The sequence below is a fragment of the Eretmochelys imbricata genome, chromosome 4 (assembly GCF_965152235.1).
Source record: "Eretmochelys imbricata isolate rEreImb1 chromosome 4, rEreImb1.hap1, whole genome shotgun sequence".
Taxonomy (NCBI): Eukaryota; Metazoa; Chordata; order Testudines; family Cheloniidae; genus Eretmochelys; species Eretmochelys imbricata.
In genome coordinates, this window is record NC_135575.1 from 4,905,631 (window position 1) to 4,933,266 (window position 27,636).

Consider the following 27,636-nt stretch of genomic DNA (forward strand, 5'->3'; position numbering starts at 1 on the left):
TAAGGAACAAACCTGCATATTAAGGACTGCAATATCCAGTAGGGTGAGAAAAACTGCTTAATCTAGTTGCTGCCCAGTCTAACAGGGTTGAGAGTTTAGACTGTGTGCTTATATTTTATTTTATTTTGGTATCCACTCTGACTTGTTATGCATTGATTTATAATCACTTAAAATCTATCTTTATAGTTAATAAATCTGTTTGGTTTGCAGTGTGTCAGAGGCTCCCCTTGGGATAACAAGCCTGGTACATATCAATTTCTTTGTTAAACTGACAAACTCTCATAAGCTTGCAGCGTCCAGAGGGCATAACTGGACACTGCAAGACAGAGGTTCCTAGGGCTGTGTCTGGGACTGGAAATATTGGCTAGTGTAATTCACTTACAAGTAGCTGGGAGCAGCTTACATGCCAGAGGCTGTGCGTGAACAGCCCAGGAGTGGGGGTTCTCACAGCAGAGCAGGGTAAGGCTGGCTCCCAGAGTTGAGGACTGGAGTGGCCTAGCAGATCACTGGTCCGGACACCACCAGAGTGGAACGTCACAGACATGTAATTCAATTCTTTGGCATATTAACATTTCTATATTTGCCCTTAATGCTTATTATGCACTATTCCCATGTTTAGTCAACTTTTAGATCTTAAAGTTAGTTTTTAAAGCTTAGATTTTAAGTTAGATTTTAAAGCCAAAAATAACCATGCTGTCTTAGTCATGTCTCCTGTATGAGTCAGATCATAGAATTTCCTCCACTTCCACTCCCTAATTTCTATAAATAAGTGGGGATGTTATTTTTATGGTGACTCCTTCCCACTCTCCCTGAATCCACAGATATACCTTTCTAACAAATAGGGTTTAAGTTCTGCAGGAAAAATATGTTGCTGTCACATATTAGCAAGAACTGAAACATTTAGACTATTAGTTCATACTCGTCGTAAGACGGCTTTCCTATGGTGAAAAAAAGAGTAATCTTTATTTTGTGATTCCAGCACACAGATTAAGTGAAAAAAGTAGCACTCGAAGAGCCCTGCTTCCTGTGGAGATCTCTGGTCAGAACACACCCAGTAAAAATCTACCATTAAATTGCTATTATAGATTATGACATCACTGGAACCACAAATTCAGCATGCTATCAGATTTTTTTTAAAGAAAATTTTTAGGGATGTCAAACGATTAAAAAAATTAAACAGAATACCATTAATTTACATATTTTTGGATGTTTTCTACATTTTCAAATATATTGATTTAAATTACAACATAGAATGCAAAGTGTCCATTTTTTTGTTTATTTTTATTACAAATATCTGCACTGTGAAAAAAGAAAAAGTATTTTTCAATTCACCTAATACACATACTGTAGTGCAATCTATCAAAGTTGAACTTACAAACGTAGAATTATGTACAAAAAAATAACTGCATTCAAAAATAAAACAATGTAAAACTTTAGAGCCTACAAGTCCACTCAGTCCTACTTCTTGTTCAGCCAGTCACTCAGACAAACAAGTTTTTTTTACATTTGCAGGAGATAATGCTGCCTGCTTCTTGTTTACATGTCACCTGAAAGAGAGAACATGGCCCTGTTGTAACCAGCATCACAAGATATTTATGTGCTAGATGCACTGAAGATTCATGTGTCCCTTCGTGCTTCAACCACCATTCCACGTGTCCATGCTGATGACGGATTCTGCTCGATAACAATCCAAAGCAGTGCGGACCGACGCATGTTCATTTTCATTGTCCGAGTCAGATGCCACCAGCAGAAGGTTGATTTTATTTTTTGGTGGTTTGGGATCTGTAGTTTCTGCATCAGAGTGTTGCTCTTTTAAGACTTCTGAAGGCATGCTCCACACCTCATCCCTCTCAGATTTTGGAAGGCACTTTAGATTTTTAAACCTTGGGTTGAGTGATCTATCTAGCTTTGGAAATCTGATATTGGAACCTTCTTTGTGTTACTCATAGACTTTAAGGTCAGAAGGGACCATTATGATCGTCTAGTCTGACCTCCTGCATAATGCAGGCCACAGAATCTCAACCACCCACTCCTGTTTTGTCAACATGCAGTGAAACTGTTCTTAAATCAAACAACATATGTTGGGTCATCATCCAAGACTACCATAACACGAAACATGTGGCAGAATGCGGGTAAAACCATGGAGCAGGAGACTTACAATTCTCCTCCAAGGAATTCAGTCACAAATTTATTTAACGCATTTTTTAACAAGCATCACCAGCATGGAAGCATGTAGAGGCATATGACTGTTTAGCATATCTGGCAGGTAAATACCTTACAATGCCGACTACAAAAGTGCCATGCGAACACCTGTTCTCACTTTCAGGTGACATTGCAAGTAAGTGGACACCATTATCTCCCGTAAACGAAAAGAAACTTGTTTGTCTGAGCGACTGGCTGAACAAAAAGTAGGATTGAGTGGACTCGTAGGCTCTAAAGCTTTACTTTATTTTGTTTTTGAGCGGAGTTATGTAACAAAAAAATCTACATTTGTAAGTCTCACTTTCACAGTAAAGAGACTGCACTATAGTACTAGTATGAGGTGAACTGAAAAATACTATTTCTTTTGTTTGTAATTTTTACAGTGCAAATATTTGTAACCAAAAATAATATAAACTGAGCATTGTACACTTTGTATTCTGTACACTTTGTATTTTGTAACTGAAATCAATATATTTGAAAATGTAGAAAAACCATCAAAAATATTTAATAAATTTCAATTGGTATTATATTAACAGTGCAATTAAAACTGATTAATCACAATTAATTCTTTAATCATGATTAATTTTTGAGTTAATCGCGTGAGTTAACTGATTAATTGACAGCCCTAAAAATGTTATAACCATCGCTGAAGAAAACAGCTTTTTATAGCCTTTGATAATACAAAATAAATGAAGAAAATCTGACATCAGACCAACTATTGCAGATGAATCCTTAATATTCTTTGGACTAATGGGACTTTTTGAACAAAGTCTTGGAATGTGTACAACATGAAAGTTAGGTTTCAGAGTAGCAGCTGTGTTAGTTTGTATTCGCAAAAAGAAAAGGAGTACTTGTGGCACCTTAGAGACTAACCAATTTATTTGAGCATAAGTTTTCTGTAGCTCACGAAAGCTTATGCTCAAATAAATTGGTTAGTCTCTAAGGTGCCACAAGTACTCCTTTTCTTTTAACAAAAAAGTTAGCTACTCTGTAGCTAAAAATAGCAGTATAGACTTTCCCAGTCGGGCTCAAGCCCAGGTTCTGAGACCCTCCCGTTCAGAGCTCCAGCCCAAGTGGGAACATCTACACTGCTATTTTCAGCCCTGCAGTCTAAGCCCCATGAGCCTGAATTAACTGACCCAGGCTCTGAGTGTCAGCACCACACATTTTTCTTTGCAGTGTAGACATACCCAGAGAGGAAAAAGCTAAAGCTAGAAGAGCTGTATTATTGAGGTCCTGACTTCTGCAGATTACAGGGGATTGTATGCCACACTTTCTAGGAGAGCCACTTGGTGCAAGAACTCTTGGATTGCTGAAGTCTCACTATAACAGGGGTGGCCAACCTATGGCTTCGGAGCCACATATGGCTCTTCATAAGTTACTATGCGGCTCCTTGAATAGGCACTGACTCCGGGGCTGGAGCTATAGATGTTAACTTTCCAACATGCCCGGGAGTGCTCAGTGCTCAACCCCTTGATCTGACCCAGGCCCTGCCCCAACTCCAATCCTTCCCCCGAGCCTACCATGTCCTCGCTCTCTTCCACTCCCCACCAGAGCCTCCTGCACACTGCGTAACAGCTGATCATGGCGAACGGCAGGAACTGATTGGTGGGCTGCCGGCAGGCAGGAGGCGCTGCAGGTTGGAGTGGGGGGAGCTGGTGCGGGCTGCTGATATATTAATGTGGTTCTTTGGCAATGTACATTGGTAAATTCTTGCTCCTTCTTACGCTCAGGTTGGCCGCCCCTGCGTTATAACAATGAACCAAGGAGTACCTCAATAGCAACAAACTAGCTTCTTCCTTTTCATTGCTTTGATTTCCTCCAGCATGCAGAAGGGTTCTAGAAGAATCCAAAGATTTCTCAAGCGTTCCTACTGAGACTAATAACGGAGTTCTCTTTACAATAGTTGGCAGCAGTTGTGGGAAGTATTTGGAAAAATGTCTGGTATAGACAAAGCCAAAGATATCAAAGGATGTTGTAACAAGTTACGATGCTCAGTCTCCATTCATAGTATCTGGAGTAGTACAGAAAAAAAACTGTATACAGAAGTGAAATTCATACAACTTCAGTTGCCTAATCCATAACAAGATTTACATGCATGCAAAGACTATCAATCAAGGTTCGTTTTCAGTATTTTGCTTCAGCAAAAAAAAAAAAAGGGGGAAGCTTTTCCTACATTTTGGCCATAAGCATGTGTGCTCTACACCTACACCCAGCACCACAAACGGTCAGTATTAAGCTAGATGCAATGTTTTATTGGGACTGTACAGAAACAAAAAGGTTGAATTCTTAGTATGCTCATGTTCCCTCATATTTGGTCTTCCATAGCAAACTAGAAACCTTCGTTCTCCCTATCTTAGCTTTGAAAATCACTTCTGTGACTTGACAGTACTCTTCCATGAGTATTTAGTGTTCATACTTGAATTATAGTAAAATGCTTCTTGCTTGGTTCTTCCCTAAGCAAATGAAATGGTGCTCGATCTTGAATAGCAATACTTAAGAGCAAAATGCTTCTCATTAGCTCTGGGAGCAGAACTCAGACACTAAACATGCATCTTAGTAACAGATGAGCCAACACAAAGATCTATAAATATCATCAACTTGCAATCTAACAGTTTTCTTGTTTCCAATGCTTGAGTCAATTTAAAAAACACACACATTCATTAAATGGTGTTAACGCACAAAACCTGACATACATTTGATTACTAAGTAATGAAAACAAATTTTCAATGCCTAATCATCCCAGAAGAAATGGCCAGCACATGTTCACTTTTGCTAAGCATTTGCCATCCTTAGGGATCCTTGGTGTTCCAAGATAGAGAGCACAAAGACGACAAAGGGACACACCAGGTCAGACTACAAGTCATGGGCCAGATTTTCTGAGCTAAACAGGTGCACCTTTCCATTCTGTGCTATACAGATTCTTATACTGTCTTATCACCATGGTAAACAAGCGCCTTCCTGTAGCACATTAAGCAACATGACCTACACTTGCCACATATGGTTTGTTCTCTCTCATGTTCTACCTGGGGGAAAGAAATGTTGTTCAGTTAGATGCAAATAATGTCAATGACAATTAAGCAATATAAAAACTATGCAGTAGAAGTGTGTATTTACTATTTTAAAAACTATTTAACAACTGAAATCCAGAGACCATTAGCAATCTTCAGATCTATTGTAATCACTATCCAGTTTTTGCTAGTATTCTAGCTTTCCTATCTTGTTACATTTATTGTGGCTCTGAAAGACCACTGTTAATGACTTTTCCATGTTTCCTGGCTCATTATGCTCTTCAATTACCAGTTTACTCTCCTGCCATATTACAGAAGCAGCATTCGCATGGTAACGATGATATGGACAAAGACATGCAGATGGGAGGAAAGAACAAATATGGCAAGCATCTCCCATTTTAGCTTTTGGATGATGTTCAAAATAAACAAGAGCCAAAATGAAGCATGTGGGGAAAAAGTCAGTAGACAGTTTCTAAAAAGAAAAGTTTCAGCAGATATTGTGGTGTTCAACAATAATTTCTCATATGTTGTGCCAGTGTTCCAGACACTGTCAAATTCTTGCTTTATAATAAAGCATACCTGACTTGTTTAAGTCTAGTACCTGACACTGATTTGTACCAGCCAATTTCTTATATAACAATTATATCAGTAATCAACACTTTGGGTAAAAATAGCTACTGTACAATATACTTAGGCTTGGCAGAATCTATTTTTATGCATGTCAGCATTTTTTGTATAATGTCAGTTGAAGTTTATTTTTAAGCCTTTTCCCCCCATTTAAAAATTTCACAGTTGTGGGAGTGGGTCAGAATTATTTAATGACAGCATAAATAAGTTAAATCTTTATACATCATTAAAACAAATGGTCAACATCACATGTCAAAATATACAAAGTAAATATCCTTAAATCATCAAGTCATACCTGTTCCGATTCATTCATGAATCCATTCATAACAAGCCTAATTCAAAAGTCTTAAAAAAAAAAATCTCTGGATTTTGACTAAAATTCTCAGCATTTTTATTACCTTTCCTATCTGCAAATGTTTATCATCTAAACATCTGTCGGTGTGTTTAGGGTGAAATCAACATTTATCAATAAAAATTAATCCTTCCAAGCCTAAGAATATTGCAGAAATATATTTGCAAGTGGTCTGAATCCTTGCTGTGCCATCAAATATTGCTTAAGGCATGAACAAGACTCCACCAACCTCTCTATCAAAGACTGATATTTGTACGTCCTCTTAACACTCAAGTGTTCTGCCATACATAGAAAATTAAATGATAAATAAATGTATACAAGTCTGCTTTGCAGAGTTATTTACTTACAGGACTTGGAGATAGGGCCCCGTATAAAAATAGGAAGGGACATACTAAAATGGGTAAAACAGACAAGCCAGACACTAAATTATCTACATCTTGATCAAACTACACCAGAATCATTTCACACACATGTAGAAAAGTGTACACCGCAGGTTTCTATGGAATCATTTAAGTCCTTAATATGGCATGAGAAAGACCATGATTCTTGATGTAAAGATTTCAAGTGATGGAAAAATCTACTACATCCCTTGGCAAAATATTCCCAGTTACCTCACTTAAATTTGTTATAAGAAAAGGAGTACTTGTGGCACCTTAGAGACTAACCAATTTATTTGAGCATGAGCTTTCGTGAGCTCACTTCATCAGATGAAGTGAGCTGTAGCTCACGAAAGCTCATGCTCAAATAAATTGGTTAGTCTCTAAGGTGCCACAAGTACTCCTTTTCTTTTTGCGAATACAGACTAACACGGCTGTTACTCTGAAACCTTAAATTTGTTATGTATTCCTGTGCACATCTAGACTCATCTTGTCATGCCATTGTCACCTAAAGGAGCTCTCTAGCATCAGGTCTCTTCTTCCTGTGTAGCTATTTATGGACCACGATTAAGTCACCTCTTAACCTTTGTTTTAGGGTCTCAATACACGGCAGGTTTTCCAGTTCTCAAATCATTCTCGTGGCTCTTCTCTGAGCCCTCTCCACATTTTCCACCACCCTCTTTGGAGTGTTGACTGAGAACTGGACACAGGACTCCCATTAGTGGTCTCATTATCCACTGGTAATATAATCTCCCTACTAAATTTCTGCCGGGACTGTCTTTAAGCAAACACTGTAGGTTTTTCAAAATTGGTCCATATAATAAAATGAAGTGCCCTCAGATTAAAACTAAGATCTCAAATTTGTAACCATGATCATTAATATGATGTGGCTACATAATAAAGTTATTTTTTCCCTCCAGATCTGAAATACTGACCACACAATTTCACGGCTTCCTTCAGAAGTAACCTTCAAGCCAGTCTGCACAATTAAAAATAAAGAACTCTGCTTGAAGAAAGTATTACTAAGCAGACTGAAAATATATAAAAATGAAAGATATTACTGAAGAATATTTACTATGATCTACATACATTTAAAATGATTGAAATATTCAATTTTATTTGAAATTGCTTTGGCTCTAGGCTCTTCTACGACGAGATAACTGGCTCTGTGGATGAGGGGAAAGCAGTGGACGTTCCTTGACTTCAGCAAATTTTTTGACACAGTCTCCCACGGTCTTCTTGCCAGCAAGTTAAAGAAGTATGGGCTGGATGAATGGACTATAAGGTGGATAGAAAGCTGGCTACATTGTCGGGCTCAACGGGTAGTGATCAACGGCTCCATGTCTAGTTGGCAGCCAGTATCAAGTGGAGTGCCCCAAGGGTTGGTCCTCGGGCCGGTTTTGTACAATATCTTCATTAATGATCTGGAGGATGGTGTGGATTGCACCCTCAGGAAGTTTGCAGATGACACTAAACTGGGAAGAGAGGTAGATACGCTGGAGGGTAGGGATAGGATGCAGAGGGACCTAGACAAATTAGACGATTGGGCCAAAAGAAATCTGATGAGGTTCAACAAGGACAAGTGGAGAGTCCTGCACTTAGGACAGAAGAATCCCATGCCCTACTACAGACTAGGGACCGAATGGCTAGGCAGCAGTTCTGCAGAAAAGGACCTAGGGGTTACAGTGGACGAGAAGCTGGATATGAGTCAACAGTGTGCCCTTGTTGCCAAGAAGGCCAATGGCATTTTGGGATGTATAAGTAAGAGCATTGCCAGCAGATGGAGGGATGTGATCATTCCCCTCTATTCGACATTGGTGAGGCCTCATCTGGAGTACTGTGTCCAGTTTTGGCCCCATACTACAAGAAGGATGTGGAAAAATTGGAAAACGTCCAGCGGAAGGCAACAAAAACGATTAGGGGTCTGGAACACATGACTTATGAGGAGAGGCTGAGGGAACTGGGATTGTTTAGTCTGCGGAAGAGAAGAACGAGGGGGGATTTGATAGCTGCTTTCAACTACCTGAAAGGGGGTTCCAAAGAGAATGGATCTAGAGTGTTCTCCATGGTAGCAGATGACAGAACGAGGAGTAATGGTCTCAAGTTGCAGTGCGGGAGGTTTAGGTTGGATATTAGGAAAAACTTTTTCACTAGGAGGGTGGTGAAACACTGGAATGCGTTACCTAGGGAGGTGGTGGAATCTCTTTCCTTAGAAGTTTTTACGGTCAGGCTTGACAAAGCCCTGGCTGGGATGATTTAGTTGGGGATAGGTCCTGCTCTGAGCAGGGGGTTGGACTAGATGACCTCCTGAGGTCCCTTCCAACCCTGATATTCTATGATTCAGTACATGCTGAAAATATATAACTGTTTTGAACAAGTTTGTCTTGTAACTAGTCCCTCAAAGCTTTCAAATAGTAGTAAAATGGTCAGCCTTTCAATTCTTATAACACAGGAAATACCCAACTTCACAGGTTGAAGAATACCACAATACCAGGATCAGCCTCAAAAAGCCATGATGTTATCTGAAGTCAGACCTTCCATTTTACTGGCAGAGTTCTCATGTTATGTTTCTGCCAAAATGGTAAATTAACTCCATTAGACTACTCCTCCATCAAAATTTAGCTCCTGTGCCAGTTTAGCTTTCCAGACCGCAAGCTTAGAAAACACTGTGTTGTGAATCCTGTAAGTCACTAAATTTTAGGTTACATCTCTTTACTTGCCTACCAGGGGCGTGGGGATGGGGGGGAAAAAAAATACACCCTTCTTAACAAGGAAGAGAAAAGCAACTGGTCCCTTGTCTATCAAGTGGAATGGAAACAGTCACTACAATTCTGAGCAATACAAGTTCACTGCAATGTTAATGTGTTTAAATTTTTAAGTAAATTGATGTAGTTAATGACAAATACTTACCAATACACACATCTATCTTCCCTTTGATAGCAGCTTCATGCAGAGGAGTGTAGTTCCAATTGTCTCTGGCATTTGGATCTGCACCTTGACATAGTAACAGGCTAACCACCTCAGCGTGACCAAAGGAACAAGCATTATGAAGAGGTATTAGCCCTCCATCATCACGAGCGTGAACATTGGCTCCTGTTTGCAGCAAGTGTTCTACTACATCCTTCCTTCCAAACCCTGTGAGATGAAAGAAACCTTTGTTAAATGTTTGTCGACACAGAGTCTAATTAAATATCTATGTTGGGCTAAGAAGTATGTTCTAGAGATAGGAACAACCACGAGAAGTAAATCCATTTTTAAAAGCCTCTGTATTTCAATCGTTTGATCATAAACATGGAATGTTCAGTACAGGTCAAATATATTTCCCACTTGAAAGATGCACTTAGACTGACAAGGGACATATTTACAATAAATTCAGGTAATGAGAAGAATGTCCCCTAAACTCATGTGCTTCCAGAGCCTCTTGCAGAAACAGGTTCTGGAGCACAAAGGTTACTGCCCTTTGGGGCCCTTTCTGAGAAGACCTTGTAGGCATCTCAGCCTTAGCACTCTTCACCTGAAGCCGGTGCAATAATCCCATTCTTTTAGACGGGCCCCCATCGTGGGCAAGGCCTAAATTAAAGATTCAATGAAATGGTCAGAGTTAAATAGTAAAAACAAACTTTTCCACCTAACCCTAGTGACAAAATAAAAAAACTATTTACAGTCAAGTTTGTTTCTTTAATAGTGGATGAAGGGAGAGAGACTTCAATGACCACTCCAAAGGTCGAGAAACTGAAGGACCATTAAAAGGTGGCAGTGTAGGCAATGGAGGACCTGAGGAAACTGCAATCATAGCTGCCAACTATGGCTCAGAATTGTTCTGAGGTTGGGCACAGGACTCATACAATGGGCTCTGTGAAAACAGTGTCAAAGGGAAAATAGAGGGCCTTAATAATGAATGTTAAAATCCTCAATTAGCACTTCTTTCTAGAGCTCATCATTACATCACACATCCCAAAATCATGGACAATCAGAAGGTTAGTTCTCTAAAATCCAAGGCACCAATCCAAGTGCACATACATGGGTAGTATGCCCCAGCAAGAAGATAGCAGTTAATATTAGGACCCTCCCAAAGACCTCTTAAGAAGGTAAAAGTCAAAATCCTAACCTTTTCCTCCATTTCTCATTGGGGGGCAACAGGTCTAGAAACCTTTCTACTGGGTCACATCCTACTCTTTCAAATTTTATGTATTCTGGAATGCCTTTTCAAAGAGCACAACTGACAAAATTTTAATGTGGCTAAAGTCAACACTGACTAATCTAGTTATTGTTGTTAGATCCTCCCTTTCACATGCAGATTAGGACAAGCAGCTGGACAAAGCAAAGTTCCTTCCTCAACCACCTCAATCTGTAAAATGGAGATCCCACCATCTCCCTCACTCAGTTTTGCCAAGAATTAATGGATTGCATGAAACAATGAAGATTAAGAACAAGAATCTAATTAGCACTTTTTTAAAGTCTTGTTTCCAGTTCTATCAATGGAGCTTTTTAATTCAGGAAACACGTGAGTCAGACTCAGAATCGTTAAAGAGATTATGGGTCTCTAGAGACCCATAGACAAAGAAAAGTGTTTTGGATATACAGCTCGAGTTTAAACTGACTTCAGGGCCCTCTTTCTGATCCAGCAAATGGACAGAATCTTCTGTTCAAGAGAGGGCCCAAAACCTTAGGAAAGGGCTAGAAAGACTCCTGCTGGAGTTGGAGGGGGGGGGAAGGGTGATCGTTGGTAAGTTTATTAACATGTGTAGGTTCCTTTATTGTTTTTAATGTTTTCTTTGTAATGCTTTCACCTTAAGAATAAATGTGCTTGCATAAAAAGGGTTGTGTGAACGCATAACTGCTGGCAATTACTTTGTTCATTGTCTTTCAAGGGTAAGCAAACACAGATGCCATGCTCATTAGGCAATCTGGCAATAACAGTGTAGACAGGGAACTGTGCAGCTTGGAAATACCCCTGGAGGGGATGGGAGGGAGAAGAGAAAGACAGACGCACGCGCGCACACACGCGGGTCTCCACCCAAGAGAGGTGAAAGCTAAGCAGCTGGGAGCCTAGAGTGGGTGTTGCTGCTGCATCACAGAGAGGAATACAGGTTCAGTTGCCCTGAACTGTGAGAGTTTTGCTTAAACCTTAAATCTTTGTGCATCTCCAGATAGAAAGTTGATCCATCTAACAATTTACTCAAATTGAGGCTTTAATTCAAAATCCTCCACTTAAAGACCTTGCCCAGATGATCAGGTAAAACATTAAGAAAATTAAACCTTCAACAAGACTTGAAACCAGTGGCTCTCAACCTGTGGCCCTTTACGGCCCTAGCAGCACACAGCTACGGCCCACGTGACATCCTCAGGGCCACACAGGTAGTATACAGGTATAGTGTGTGGATGCAACCAGTGATGAGCTGAAAGAAGCTGAAGAACTGGTTCCTTCAGTCGCTCCGAGCCTTCGGCGGCACTAAAGGACCCGCCACCAAAGGCCCGGAGCGAGAGAAGGACCTGCCGCCGAAGTGCCGCCAAAGGCCCGGAGTGCCGCCGGGTGAGTAAAAATTCACCGGGGGACCTCCCCAGCTGAAAGCTCAGGCGGGACAGACAAGATGGTCCCACGGGCCAGAGTTTGCCCACCCCTTTAACAACTGGTTCTAAACCGGCTTCAAAATTTAACAACCGGTTCACACAAACCGGTGCAAACCAGGTCCACCGCACCACTGGATGCGGCCCACATAACACAGAGAGCTGCATATGCGGCCCACAACAGGTTGAAAACCACTGCTTTAAACCAAGTTCATCTTGGCAATTAAGTCAGTGGGAGGGGGTAGCTGCTTAGCACTTCTGAAAGTCTAGTTACTTATTTAGGTGCCTAACTTTCGGCTTTACTATTAAGTCTTGGCCCTCATGTTTTCTGCAGGTAAGAGACTAAAGTCATAAAATACTATAGAATATCCATACCCTTGCATGAAGAAAGAAGAATATGTCTTCCCCAATTAGAGTACTAGCTACATATCAAGTTCTAGTTATATCATGCAGTCAGATAATGCAGTTGTATAATTTCACTTGTCTTACTAAAAAGCAGAAATTTATATCTGGTTTTGATAGGTATCCTAGGTAATGTGGGAGTGTCAAGTTGTTTGGCTCAGACAATGACACAACTAGTGCAACTTGTGAGCCAACCTAGCTAGGTCTATTTTCTTTTAAATGAATTATAATCTCAGTTTTACTCTGATCACAATTTTCCGTAAAACTTTGGTTTTCAGTTTTCTAGGAAAGATTTTTATTGTACTTTTTATTGTAATTGTACTTTCATTGCATCTTTTACCCTCTCTTCCACATTACAGATTACTTGCTCTTAGATTTGTTAGTCCAAACACTTCTTTAAAAAAGTCTGAGAATATATCATCAAGAAAATGGAAAAGCACAGTTTATCCGTATCTGAACAGTCATTATGTTCGATAAAATAGCAGAAATGCACTGAATAAACGTAATCCCATTTCATTACTTTTTAGAGGACCAAACCTAGTTCACATCAGAACATGTGCACTTCTCCATTTCAAAGAGCTCATCTTATTAAGAAAATGGATGTTATTGTCAGAATGGTTTCCGTGGTAGGTGGGGACTTCAGGCTAGTTTAATTTGTCTTTTCAGTTAAGCATATTTTGAGCCAGATTTTCCCTCACACCAGTTTACATCAACACAACTCCACTGACTTAAATGGAGCTATTCCCAGTTCACAACAGTGTAAAAAGAGAATTAAGACCACTGGCTGAAAATAAGTGCATTAACTTCACTGTATCTAGAAACTGAAACAGACATTTTCAGTGCAGCGTACAAGCTTTCCAGTAAAATGCGGTTTGAGGTTTCACTAAATAAATAATTTGAGTTTAAGTTCTATGTTCATGTTCTTGTATTTTCTCATTCTCCACCTCCACACATTTTAAACATGATTTTGTTGTACAAGACCACACTATTCAGAGAAATCAAAAAACAGGCTATAGCTGAAGCACAGAACGCTTCATGTCATTAGAAGTTAATACAATTCATACAGATAAAATATTGAGAACGATCAGAGATGTTTAAAATGAAAGTCTGTTGGATCTATTAAATTTGTCCTTGGGATTTTGCCATCTCACAGGCCCTAATCCTGCAAAGGCGTCCAGTCCATATGGGTATGAGTCTGCGGACGTGGATCCCTTTGCAGGATTAGGGCCTTGGCTTCTAGAAGTGTTTTAGCCTCTGCAAAAAAGGTATACTTCAAATATTCTTCTTTATCCTCCCACCCCATCAGGTGCATAGGGCATCCAGATGCCACCACTGATTTTGGTTTGGTGCTGGTCTGTTCTGAGTGTCAAACAGATGGATTCGGCTTCTTTCTCCCTTGTTCTGCATAATGCTTCTCTAGGTTGCCCTCTTCTCTTTCCAGGTAGCGTCCACATTATTACTTGATGTGGAAGTCAGGTTGGTGGCATCCTTAAAGCATGTCTTAAATATGTCCATCATTGCCTAACCATGTTTGATGCTTTTGTTTAGTTTGCTCTCCTTAGAATTTCTGATGTTGCAAGATACTTCCCAGTGAACTCTGAAGACCTTTCCCAGGTTTTTACTTTAGAATGACAGGTTTCAGAGTAGCAGCCGTGTTAGTCTGTATTCGCAAAAAGAAAAGGTGTACTTGTGGCACCTTAGAGACTAATAAATTTATTTGAGCATAAGCTTTCGTGAGATATAGCATCCAATGAAGTGAGCTGTAGCTCACGAAAGCTTATGGTCAAATAAATTTGTTAGTCTCTAAGGTGCCACAAGTACTCTTTTTCTTTTTACTTTAGAATGCGTTGATCTTATCCATTTCTGTTGTAGATTCTCATGACTCTGCTCCATAAAGGAGGAGAGACATGAATTAAAAATTCATACTTGTATCACTGTCAGCCACACTACTTTTCCAAATCTTTTCAAGTTTCTGAAAGTTGTTTGCTGCTTTCAATATACACTGCTTGACATACAGCATGGTGACACCATCTTTACACATCTCACTCCCTAGACAGGTAAAGTGCTTCCTACTTCTAGTGTCTCTCCATCTACTCTGTTGCTTTGGGGACATTGATAGCCATATATTTTGTCTTCCCTTTGTTGATGAACCAATAGTTTATCTGCCAAAAGCTGGGTCTTTTTGTCCCTTAAGTGATGTGTTGAACTAAACAGGACAATATCATGAGCACAAAATAAACAAGGGGGTTATCCAGTTGTGCTTCATTGGTCAATAAAATTCCTCAGTTGCCTTCTGCAGTTACTTTCCTCATGACATAGTGGGGACATAATACACCCTTACCTTACTCCTGTTGTCAGTGCAAACCATTGGCTGATGTAACCATCAGACTACATGTTTAACGTTATATAGATCCTTGATGGTGCCAATTATTCTTACTTATATTCCATAATATTTCATAATTTTCCAAAGACTCTCTCTCTGCACACTGTCAAAAGCTTCTGGAAAGCTCTAAACTTTAACACAAGAGGTGCCTGCTGTGATTTTGCACTCCATTATGTTTTATGGAAATATGCTTATGCGTGTGAATATGATGTAAGTGGAATATGCTTTATGCAAAAGGTCTCTTGTAAGGTATCATAAAGGTTATAACCTGCTAAATATATTCCTCCTATTGGTATGTATGTATCATTCTTGTATCTGAAGCTAGAAATATAAAGTATAACTCTGAGGTCCTATTGTAATTATGCAAAGTGTGGGCCATTAATGCTGGTTTAAAATCTTGATGGCTCCCACTGACTAGGACAATTGGTTGTAAATGGCTCTGTTTACTTGCAAGCCTTCCTGTGTCCCTGTGAGCCAACCCAGGAAGAATGGAGGCTGGGGTCTCACAGGACATGTGAGCATATCACCTGATACTGGAATCCATCTTAAACCTGGTGCTTTTCCATTTAAAAGGAGGGGTGGGGACCCAGAGAGACAAAAGATTGCCACCTTGTGGGAATAAAAGGGGGTGGAACAGAACAAAGGGGCTGCCAGTCATGAGAACACCCCTATTTTCCACCTAAGATGGCTGCTGGAACTAACAAGAACTGTATGAGGGGAAAGTATCGGGCCCAGACTAGGAAGGAGTCTAGTCTGTGAAACAAGCTTATTGAAACATCTCTGATGGTGAAATTTTACCTGTAATCAGTTTCTTAATGTATTAGGTTTAGACTTGCGTGTTTTTGCTTTATTCTCCTTGATGACTTACTTTGTTCTGATTGTTAGTACTTGAAACAACTTAAATCCTACTTTTTATACTTAATAAAAATCACTTTATTAATTAACTTAGAGTAACTAATTAATACCTGAGGGAGCAAACAGCTCTGCATACCTCTCTATCAGTGTTATAGAGGGCAGATAATTCATGAGTTTACCCTGTATAAGCTTTATACAGAGTAAAAAGGATTTCTTTGGGGTTTGGATCCCATTGGGAGCTGGGTGTCTGGGTGCTGGAGATAGCTGACCTGCTGAGCAGTTTTTGGTTAAAGTCTGCAGCTTTGGGGGCGTGGCCCAGACCTGGGTCTGTGTTGCAGCAGGCTAGCGTGTCTGGCTCAACAAGGCAGGGTTCTGGAGTCCCAAGCTGGCAGGGAAAACAGGCTCAGAGGTAAATTCAGCACATCAGACGACAGTCCCAAGGGGGTCTCTGTGACCAAACCCGTCACATCTGCCCACTCCAGGATTTCTTCTAAAATAGGTCTGAGATATGGTTCAGAGGTCTAAAACCTGCTTCCGTCTCTAAGCTGGAGATCTGTTTCTTAATATGTTCCAGGATGATGTTGCACATGATTTTTTGCAAGCACTGAGAATAATGATACCTGTCCAGTTATTAAGCCACCCTTCTTTGGCAATTTTACTATCAGGTCTCTTTCCACTTGGTAGGTTCACTACTTCATTCTATATTCCAGACAGAAACCCCAGGAAAAGTCCAGAGAGCTATTTCATCACTTGATTAAGTATCTCTCCAGTAATATACTCTCCAGCTGCTTTCCCATTTTTAGGTTAATGGATAAGAACATAAGAATGGCCAGACTAGGTCAAACAAAAGCTCCATCTAGTTCAGTATCCTGCCTTCCGACAGTGGCCAATGCCAGATGCCCCAAAGGGAATGAACAGAACAGGTAATCAAGTCATCCATCCCCTGTTGCCTTATCTTTCTCTATTAAAGGAAACAATGACAGTTTTTCCAATTTTCCAAGTGAGATCGTTGTCCTTTGGTCTGTTGTACTAATTTAGATTGAATAAGTGGGCCCAAAGAGTGAAGTGTTAAAATGACCTCTACCACTGTTTAAAACTGTTCAATGTTGGACACGGTTCAGGGTTTGGTATACAGAAACCTCAGTCTGCAATGGCACACAAACCATTAAAAATCATTTTAACCTTCTATTAAAGCTGCAGAAGAGAAAACAGTTAAAACATTTGAAATATAAAATATTAAATAAGACTTTCATTTTAACAACATCCTTTGCTCCCTTTAGCTGTAGAGTCTTGGGGGGGGGGGCAAAGACACCTTGTTTCACTGTCTCAGAGGGTAATAACTGTCCTTTTCTTTGGCGGGGGGAAGGGGGGGAGAAGTTAATGAACTGGAGCTGCTACCATTAAAGTCTGATCCTGTTTCCTAGAAGACAAAAACAAGACAAACATACAGAACACGGGAGAGAAAGAACAGCAAAAGAAGAAAATGCAGCTTCTGTTTCTGGTGTCCCCTTTTACTTGCAATCTTACCAACGGAAAAGACAGGAACAGCATGCAGTTCTTATTAGTCACTCCAAGACCTGGCAAACATCTACCAGCATCAGGCTATTTAAGGCACTGCTTTTAGCTGCCTTTTTCTAGTCACAGTTTTGCAAAATACTGAGTCTTGGCCAGCAAAGCCAGACTCTTACTAGACAGCAGGAAAAAGGAGAGGGGTAAGAAAGAAGGTGAAGAAGGAAGGGAACACACAAGGGGGAGGAGGGGGCTGACTGAGTCTCACATCCCAAGGGGTATTTGGGATCTAGCCAGAGCCAGTGGCGGTGGCAACGTCACCTGGCTCCCTCTCTTGCCTGGTCATCTCATGATTAGGCTAAAGAAGGTCTGGGGTTCCAAGAGATGGTGAGGGTAGCATCCATGGTGAAACTCATTGCTTCCCATCAGCCAGTGTCTGTCCACTCAAAGTGTCTTTTTGAGGACCCCAAAAGAGAGCAGTGGGCAAAACAATGCATCTCATTATTCTGTCCACCAATTAGGCATAACTTCCAACACACCAATTTTGATTCATTAATTTCTGGTCTCATAGGCCTCTTGTTTACCAGGCATGTTCTTAACACAATATTTGAATTAAATCAGTAGACCTTTGTTTAGATTAATTCAGTCTGTCTCCCTTTTGTAATTTTCCCATCAACATTTGTTATTATAGGTTGCGACGTTTTATAAACTTTCACTCACTTTTTACAGATGAGCTCACTATTAGGATAAATTTGTAGGCCCAATTATTATCATAGGTCCTTAGTCACTAGTTGTAGTTTACTGTGGAAAGATTTAAAAAAATCCTCAACATTTATTATTGACAGCAAAGGGATCCAATGCCTAATGAATATTACTAAAGTTAATGAGGAGTACTTCTAAAGAAAGACATTCCCCTTCCTCATCTAGATTCCTTTGTTAAGCTAGTCCTGAGCAGAGGGGCAGCAATGGATACACCTCAACATGTAGTCTCTTTACCTTTTACCCCAGGCCCATTTCATATCTTAAGACTTAAAAAGGAAGTTATCATGAAAATTCACCTGCCCAGGCACAGAGTCTACTCACCCATCCTTACCACAATAGTAAGTGAGATCTATCACCTCTTCCATCAAAAGAAGTCACTCATCTCAAATAAAGTGTTGCAATACTGATCTAAAACGGTTCTACTGTTTGGCCTTCTTTGGCATAAAGAGGCAGCCTTAAAAAGTAAGTTAACACTGCTAGAAGTAAACCATCCAAGAAGAACAGAATCACTATAGTGTCTTCATTCCTTTGTGATGGCTCCCTTACAAAAGGGCGGGGGGAGGGAAAGAGTAGGTCTCATCTTCAAGCTATTTCAGTTTAGAAGAGAAACTTCTTTTCCTTGATCTTCAGAGAAACAGAATTACAAAGTATCTTCTGGCAACATTTTTCACTCTTGCTTGTCCAGCACTCCAAGTTCTTCAGACTTTTAGATCCAAGCACAGCAATAGCAGGTAAGAACATGTGATAACCCCTAAAGGTAGGGAAGCACTACCCTTGAATCCTTCCAGTCATAAGAACACCCATACCAGCTCAGACAAAGGTCCATCTAGCCCAGTATCCTGTCTTCCAACAGTGGCCAATGCCAGGTGCCCCAGAGGGAATGACCAGAACAGGTAATCAACAAGTGATCCATCCCCTGTAGCTCATTCCCAGCTTCTGGCAAACAGAGGCTAGGGACACCATCCCTCCCCATCCTGGCTAATAGTCATTGATGGAACTATCCTCCATGAATTTATCTAGTTCTTTTTTTTAAACCCTGTTGCTGGCCTTCACAACATCCTCTGGCAAAGAGTTCCACAGGTTGACTGTGTGCTGTGACACTTCATGACAGAGCAGAAAACAGAGACTTTCCATAAAAAGACTCAGTCACAAAAATTACTGAAGCATTAAATGCATCAAGGAGACACTGCAATAAAACAGTGTAAAATTAACCAGCTCCTCTCAACATTGTTTACTGCCAAACTCCAAGGAAATTCATACAGGAGGCATCTTCAGAGAAACAGAGTATCAAGGTATTCTTCCCTTCTGTGAAGACACCATTTCTGCTGGATTTCTACTCTTCGAAGGGAACTGACTTGGTGAATGTTTAAGAGAGCAAGCATTAAAACTCTGACAAACAGCAAGAACAAGGCCAACGGCAACAAAGTAAATTCTAAATATAGAGGAAGGGTAAGAAGACACCTCCATAAATGGTATTTTTATATCCTATAAGTTGCATCCAAAAGCAAATAACTGCAGTGTGGCAAACTCAAAAACACTGATCACCAAAAAGATATTCTAGAGGGCAGGAGTGTTTGAGCATTACTGCTACAGAAACAGACCAAACCCAAGCCAAGCAATCATACTTTGTAGAGTATACAGAGCGAAGACTATGAGGCTATTTCTCCTATGTCTGAAATGAAAACCTCCATTAGTCAATGAATTGAATGAGCCTCACCATGGCCCTCCAGCTGCACGCCAGCCACATCACAACAACGCAAGATGCAATCAGCCAGCCATTTGCCATAGTCTTTTAGTGACAGAACTGCCAAAAAAATGGTTGTTGAATAGAATAAAGTTGGGTGGACTTTAAGCACTTTAATCCACTTAAAACACAAGCCAGTATTCAGTACCAGATGGATCGCTGCTGCCTGTAATTCATTCATATTACATGCTGAAGTCACTGCCTCTACAAAAATGGCCTCCCACACCTAAGAAGTTTGAGCTCCCAGCTAAAAGTGGCTCAAAAAGCAGCTTTTCCGCTCCACATCACACAAATAATGCATCATGGCCTTAGAATGTTTGTTTCCTTAACATTTTGAAAACCGAATTGTGAAAAGATTCAAATATCAACCTTTACTCTGCCGTACTATCACTGTGTACCATCCTAGCAAGTGAAAGCCCTCATCAGTTTCCATGCAGAACTTCGCTCTGTTAACTATAGGCATTAAAGCAGAGTTCTCTGCACATTATAAAAAAAGATTTCAGCAAGTTCCTGTGTTCTGGGAAACAGATATGTTGAAAAGAAACACCAAAATTGTTAGACAGTGAAGTACCTTAGAGTGACCAAAGCAGCAACATAAACTGGGTACAGCAGTACCTCCTGATTGTCTACTGACTTGGTTGATTTGAGGGAAAATGTGGAGAGCAGACAAACTGGCAGCTCTGTGCTGGCAGGGAAAAGGAGGCTGCCATGCAAAAGTCACACAATACAGCTCCTTTATGGAAGATGGAGCAAAATAAAGGGCCCCTGCTCAAATTTATATACTTTGGGGTCTCTAGATCATTTGTTCTATCCACAATGGATAAAAGGGAATTCTTTGGGCTGTATACAGAGAACAGGATTTCCAACTCAATTACAAGAGTGAACAGTATAGGTACAGTGGGGGGGGGTTTCAGTTGATGACTGGAAAGTAGTAGTAGATTCACAGATAAGGCCAGAAGGGACCATTGTGATCATCTAATCTGACCGTCTGTATAACAGAGTCCAGAGAACTTCCCTGAATTAGTTAGACTTACAGAACCTCTTTTAGGAAAACATCTAATCTCAAAAAGCAGCGGTATGTGGCCCACACAAGGAGAAGAAGTAGGAGGGAAGAAACCACTTGTAAAAATTTCAAATTTGTTTTTACATATTATATCTCAGTGAGAACCAGCACACTATTTACCACCAAAACACAGCGTAATAGTTCCCAAACAAAGGGGATACACATTTTCACAACGTCCCCTAAATCTACTCTAAAGCTCTAAAGCTTTCATTTTAAAAAAAACAACAACAAAAAACGAAGTCTCTAGACCATCTTGCTGCAAAAAAAAAAATATAACCTTCAAAACATAGGCCTGTCACTAGGCTTACAAATTTTGGCATCTGATTTTAGAAGGTAAACAAAAACCAGAAGGAATAATCTAAGAAACATCCAGCTGTTCTTTCTCCATCTTCTGACAGCCGGAATCTTCACCCTCCCTACTAATAGAGGCAGAGAACAAAGGCAAATAAAATTCACCAGTCACTGCCACATGCAACTCCTCTTGAATATCTGCTTGTGAAATTCAGCAGCCCACTTAATAGCACCAGGGGAGGAAAATACATATGGCCCCCAGCCAGCCCCTTAACCACCACTGCTGCTCCCCCCACAAATACATACTCCCCTTTCAGGGAGATAAAGTTCCTCAAAAGGTGAGTGGGAAGAAGAGCATCTCCTGTCCATGAAGACACCCACAGTCCCAAAAGAGGCAGCTCCAGAAAGATATGCTCCCTGTGCTACCTGAATAAGGAAATAAATGTGACTCCTTATTTACCATCCTCCTGACGTGGTGGAAGGACTCCACCATCCAGATACAGCCTAAAAGGTCACTTTTACCCTATTGATTGCTGATGAAAGGAGCTATGTTAAACTCATCTCAAGCCTCTAAATACAGTTTTGCTGATGTAACAAGCAGATGTATTAAACCTAATTGTTTCAAGTGTATCTTGAGTTTTGCAAATAATTGCTCCAGAGTACACATGTATTTTGAAATCTTTGCACTAGAGAGAGAGAGAAAGGGAAAAAAAGCATTCTGATTCCTAATGTTCTTTTCTCAGGGGCTATTTTTCTTCTCTTTCCCTTATGATAGAGAAAGATTTGTGAACCTAAAAACTTCATAAAGTTAAAAAACACTGATCTAAACTTTTTTACCAAAAAACCTGAAGCCAAAAGATTACTATTGTAATAAATTAATTCTTCTAATTTGTCACTGTTGCTAAAGAAGCAATGTCTGAACATGAACAGTCAACAGACTGTGAATTGGGTGGGTGAACCAAGACCCAGAAAGAAATGACTGGAGAATGGAGCCTTATCAACAGCCACAGGCAAAATTCATAAGTGACTGCAGGCTGGAGGTTTTGGCTTTGTTTGGGGTTTGGTTTTTGTTTTGTTTTTTCGGGGTGGGGGGGTGGTTCCTTCTCTTTTATGTTAGTCAGCAGTGCCGCTGTCCTGAGGCAGCTGCGACACTGTAAGATCTCTAGTGAAGCCAGCCGCTCAATGCGGACAGAGAGCCCTCTCCCATCAATTTAATTAATCTGCCCCAAAGAATGGCGGTAGCTATGTCGGCAGGAGCAGCTCTCCCACTGTGTCCATACCAGCACTTATGTCAGTGTAACTTATTTTGCTCAGGTTGGGGGGGGGGGTGGTCACACCCCATAGCAACATAAGTTACACTGACATAAGTGGTAGCGTACCTAGCCAGAGACAAGCTTTTGAGCTTACACAGCTCTTCTTCAGGTCTGGGAAATGTACACAGCAAAATACAAGATGGAACAGATTGTTTAGCATAAGTAGTTAACGCATATTTCAAGGGACCATTCAGGGTGAAGTGGCCCATTAACACCCATCCAGTCATAGGATGGAAAGGAAAGGGGGAGGGGGTTGTTATGTTGTTGTAATAAGCCATAAATTCAGGATCTCTGTGCAGTCCATATTTTTTAGACCTGGTCTCCACTTCTACTTTACAGAGCTGAAACTTTCTCGCTCAGGGGTGTGAAACCCCCCCCCCCCCCGAGCGATGCGAGTTTCAGCGCTGTAAAGTGGCAGTGTAGGCAGTGCACCAGCGCTGGGAGCTGCTCCCCTCGTGGAACAGCTCTCCCAGCGCTGGTGCCACGACTACACAGCCACATTAAAGCGGTGCTGCGGCAGCGCTTTAACGTTGGAAGTGAAGACGTACCCTTAGTGTCGAGCAAAGTTACAAATTTAAGCTCCCACACGAGTCTTTTGAAAACGTTGTGCGTGTTTTCTTTGAGGTTGAGGACTGACAGGTCAGACAGATTGATCACATCATGAAAAGTGTTCACCCACAGGTGATGTGGTGTTTTTCCTCTTTTATCATTTTCCTGTGAGTTAATTCAAGAGTGTAGTGACTGTCTGGTTTCAGCCACATAGTTGGTACTGGGGCATTTAGTGCCCAGTCTCCATCAGAAATCAGTTGCCATGGCTGACATTTGCAGACACTTTCAAAGGCAGAACCCCCTAATACAAAAGTTTATCCTAATACCTTCCCAACACATAAAAGAGATCCACTAGTACCTGATGTCATTCTTATCAAATTACGATAATTTACATTGCACCTGAAAAATGTCTAGTCCAGGGGTTCTCAAACTTCATTGCACCGCAACACCTTTCTGACAACACAAATTACTACATGACCCCAGGAGGAGGGATTGAAGCCTGAGCCCGTCTGAGCCCCGCTGCTCCAGACAAGGAGGCCAAAGCTCGAGCCCCACCTCCCTGGGCAGGGGGGCCCAAAAAACTTCATCTCCAAGCAGGAGGCCTGTAACCTGAGCCGCACCACTCAGGGCTCGAGGCTCAGGCTTTGGCCCTGGGCCCCAGCCAGTCTAACGCCAGCCCTGACGACCCCATTAAAATGTTTGAGAACTGCTGGTCTAGTCTATAGATATAGGCACATACAGAGTTAAGTTTGATGTTGAATCTTCCAACAGTAAGTGTCCTGCACTTCAAGCAAGTTTTTGTTCTTCTATTAGAACATAATATTGTTAAAATTGTTTTAAAGGGCAACATTCGCAACTTCTCTCACATTTGTTCATTTCCCCTCAAAGTAGGAAAGTGTTTTTCATGTTCACAATCCAAGTGACAGATTAAGTTTTGCTTGTAACTTTAGTGACACCTGTGTTTCACCAGTGATGCTCAAGAGTTTATGTATGAAGTATGTTGGTGAAGCTTTTATAAGCTTGAATTCAGGATAAGTAGGACCTAGCTGAGGCCAGGGCTCAGAACCACTATGTCACGCAACGGACACTTGACAAAATTACTATACTTAGTGATGGACATTGGGGGGGTTGTGTCATTCAGTCCTTCAATTTTTAGAAAAATTACCACGGACCTCAAAATTTTTACCACAGACACTTGTGTCCGTATACGGACATGCTGCTGACCCTTGGTTGAGGTCTCATGGAATTATCACTTGAGCTATAGAACTTAAGGAGTTTGCAACCATAAGCCCACATTTCAAGGCTCTGTAGAATTAAACTCTATCTGCATACTCCTTGGGGATAAACTGCTTTTACAAATTCAGTCAATATGAAGCTCATGAGCTATAGTGGCAGCACTTGGGGACTCAAGACATGGGCCCAGCAGAGAACCACTTTTTGACTCTTTACATCGACATATCCAGAATAACCAAGGCAATACCAGTGGGAAAGGAAGCTGGACACACTTTGAAGTCTTTGAGAGAGCATTCCTTAAAAGTGCTGATTTTTCTAAGAAAGTCATTTCAGTGTGGTTAGTCCGAACCACATTTTAAAATGTAAATACTGATCGTTGTGTACACATACAAACAGATTTTGTATTATTAAATATTTTAAGAGTAATGCCCAGAGGCCACAATGTACAGCACTTAGCACAAAGAAATATAGAATGTGCCAGAGAATTTACAATCTGCACAAGAGCCACGTTCAGTAATCATGTTAGTTAGTGGGCGGAGGCTATGGCTTATTTTGAATATCTTGCACATTTTATTGCTATCCCCTTCCTTATTTGTGTGTTTTTATACACTTGTGTCATTTTCACTAGCCAGGACTATGTTCTTTGGAGCAGAATCTCTCTTTTAGTATATGCCCACATAGCGCACAGCTGAATGGGGTCCAGGCTGATACCCTAGGAACAACTGTACTACAAAGAACATCATCCCCCAAAAGGAAGTTGGAGCCCAACTGTGTTCCGAAAGTGCCCCAATGTTACTTTCTCCCCTAATTATATGCACACTAGTGGATTAACTTCTTGTACAACTAGTAAGGAAGAAAATTTTCATGGCCTATGATTTTTTTTTGTTTCTCATTGATCTTTCCTCCTCTTTTCTTCTTACCCCAGTGAGTTCAAAGTATTATTTTTTGCCCTTGTTTGGGGGGAAGGAGACATTTGAAGAGTCTGCTCTCACTTCCCTCCCCACCTGTAGGTGCTTTGAAGATTCCACCACTAAAGCAACTTTTGTGCTCTAGAGACCCTTCTTAACACAAGGATGGAACTTAGTGTCTTGGACCTTGTGGTGGAAACACTGGAGAGCTACTTCCACACAAGTCCTCTTCAGACAATGTGGAGACAGCATCTCTCCCTTCTCAACAACCAGGAAGGATTACAGGACACAGACACAACATCTCCCCATGCAAGAATAATCAGAAGAGAGTGGCTCACACGGACACCAAGAATATGAGTTTGAAATAAGAGCTTAGGCAGAGAGCAGTTACTGACATCACTGAGGGCCTACCTTAAGAATGTAGTAATGCTTTCTGTTACTAAACTGCCTTCCTTTAAGAAAAGGCCATTGACCTACACCTACTCAGCAGTTTGTTTTGAAGGGCTACAAACTTTTTTTAAAACTAATGTTTAAGTTACAAAGAAAAGTGCCTGTAACATTCACCAGGAAGATAAGGAAAGCACAAAGAAAGTCATCCACTGATAACAAAAACTTCTGTTCTCCAAATCTGTAACACTGCTAACCTGACATTAACACATCCCTGTCAAGACGGGAGCAGACCAAAAATCCTTAAGGTTTTTTAAAAGGGGGGGGAAGGGGGTCAGAGGAGGTTTCAGAGTCTCCAAGGCAGCAGTCTGAAGTGCTCTCCCCAAGCTCACGAGCCAGCTTTATCCTAGGGTCTGTTCTAGCCCAGCCCATGGATCCCAGTTCCATTCTCATCCAGTGACCTAGCCACCTCCCCAGCCCCGCTGCGCAGCAGCTACACTGGGGCAGGTGCCCCGGGCCCGGCCGGGCCGCCCACCGCCACGCAGGGCACCCCCGCGCACAGCGACCCCCTCCCCCGCCGGGCGGCGGCGCTCACCCGCGGCGAAGTGCAGGGGGGTGGATTTCCTTCCCGCCATGTCCTTGGCGTTCACGTTGCCCGTGTCCACCAGGCGCTTGACCCGGGTCACGTCTCCATTGCGACAGGCCTCGAGCAGCTCCCGGAAGGCGCCGCTCCCCGCGCCCGGCCCGGGCGGCTCCGGGCTCTCCGCCGCCGGGCTGGAGGCCGCCGAGGAGGACGACGAAGCGCTGCCGCTGCTGGTGGCCACGCTGCTGCTACTGGAGCCGGAAGCCGGCGGGGGGGCGGCCCCGGCCGCGCTCTCCGGCTGCTCCGGCGACAGGGCGCGCTCCGCGTCCCGGCCGCCGCCCGAAGCGGGGGCCTCGCCCTCTGGCCCGGCCAGGCTGTGCCGCTGCGGGGAGGGCGCGGCGCCCGCAGGGGAGAGGCCGGGGCTGCGCGGCGGGGAGGCCGGCGCGGGGGGCGGCGGGTGATGGTGGTGATGATGCTGGGAGCGACGCGGCGCCGCCATCTTCCACTCCAGCCCTGTCACTGCGGCAACGGAGCGGCGCCCGCCCTCGCTTCCGGTCCGGCGCCTCCAATCGCAACTCAGGGCGCCCGGAAGTGACGTCTGTTGTTGTGGTGAGGAAAGCGGGGGGGGGGGGCCGGAGGAGAACAACGCGGGGCGGGGTTTGGCCAGAGCTCTTGGAGCCCGACGGCGGCCTGGCCGCGCCCCCTCCGGCCGCCAGCGGCGATGGGAGGAGACCAGGCCCCGCGCCGCCCGCCCGTGCGCACTCGCCCCGAGCCAGCCCGGGGCCCGCTCACACTCCCACGGGCCTCTGCCCGTCGCACGCTCGCGGCCCCCCGAATTTGCTCCTAGTAGATCAGAAGCAAGTGGGAGACCAAGCACAGGGTAGGCCTGTGGCGTAAGGGGAGGGGGCAATAACAGGAACTGGGGACCTGGCAGAAGGGCTTGGTGACCTCTTTGTGTCGGCTCTCATCAGGAGGGTTGGTGGTGACGGGACATCTAGCGTAGTGAATGCCGGTGGAAACGAGCTGGCACAGAAGCGGCTAAAACAGGGAAAGAACAAATTAAAAATTACGTGGGCAAATTAGCGAAAAGAAGAGGAGGACTTGTGGCACTTTAGAGACTAACCAATTTATTTGAGCATAAGCTTTCGTGAGCTACAGCTCACTTCATCGGATGTAGCTCACGAAAGCTTATGCTCAAATAAATTGCTTAGTCTCTAAGGTGCCACAAGTACTCCTTTTCTTTTTGCGAATACAGACTAACACGGCTGTTACTCTGAAACTTGGGCAAATTAGGTGTCTTGGAGTCCCCAGAGCCTGATGAAATGCATCTTAACTAGAATACTCAGGGAGCTGACTGAGGAGATCGCTGAGCCGTTAGCAATTATCTTTGAAAAGCCATGGAAGATGGGACAGATTCCAGAGGACTGTAAAACAACAAATATACTGCCCGTCTATAAAAAGGGCTATAAGAACAGCCCAGGAAATTACAGACCAGTCAGTTTAGCTTCTGTACCCAG

The 27,636-nt window shown here is 42.2% G+C and overlaps 1 protein-coding gene across 1 annotated transcript in view; it reads right to left on the minus strand.

Moving 5' to 3' along the window:
• Window positions 1-26,618, minus strand: part of TNKS (tankyrase) — a 280,881-nt gene extending 254,263 nt beyond the window's left edge. Inside the window, exons 1-2 of the mRNA XM_077814807.1 lie at window positions 26,132-26,618; window positions 9,480-9,704 (exon numbers count right to left, since the gene is read on the minus strand). Of these exons, the coding sequence (XP_077670933.1) occupies window positions 9,480-9,704; window positions 26,132-26,618 (712 nt within the window). The remainder of the gene's footprint in view (window positions 1-9,479; window positions 9,705-26,131) is intronic.
• Between the last annotated feature and the right edge of the window lie 1,018 nt (window positions 26,619-27,636).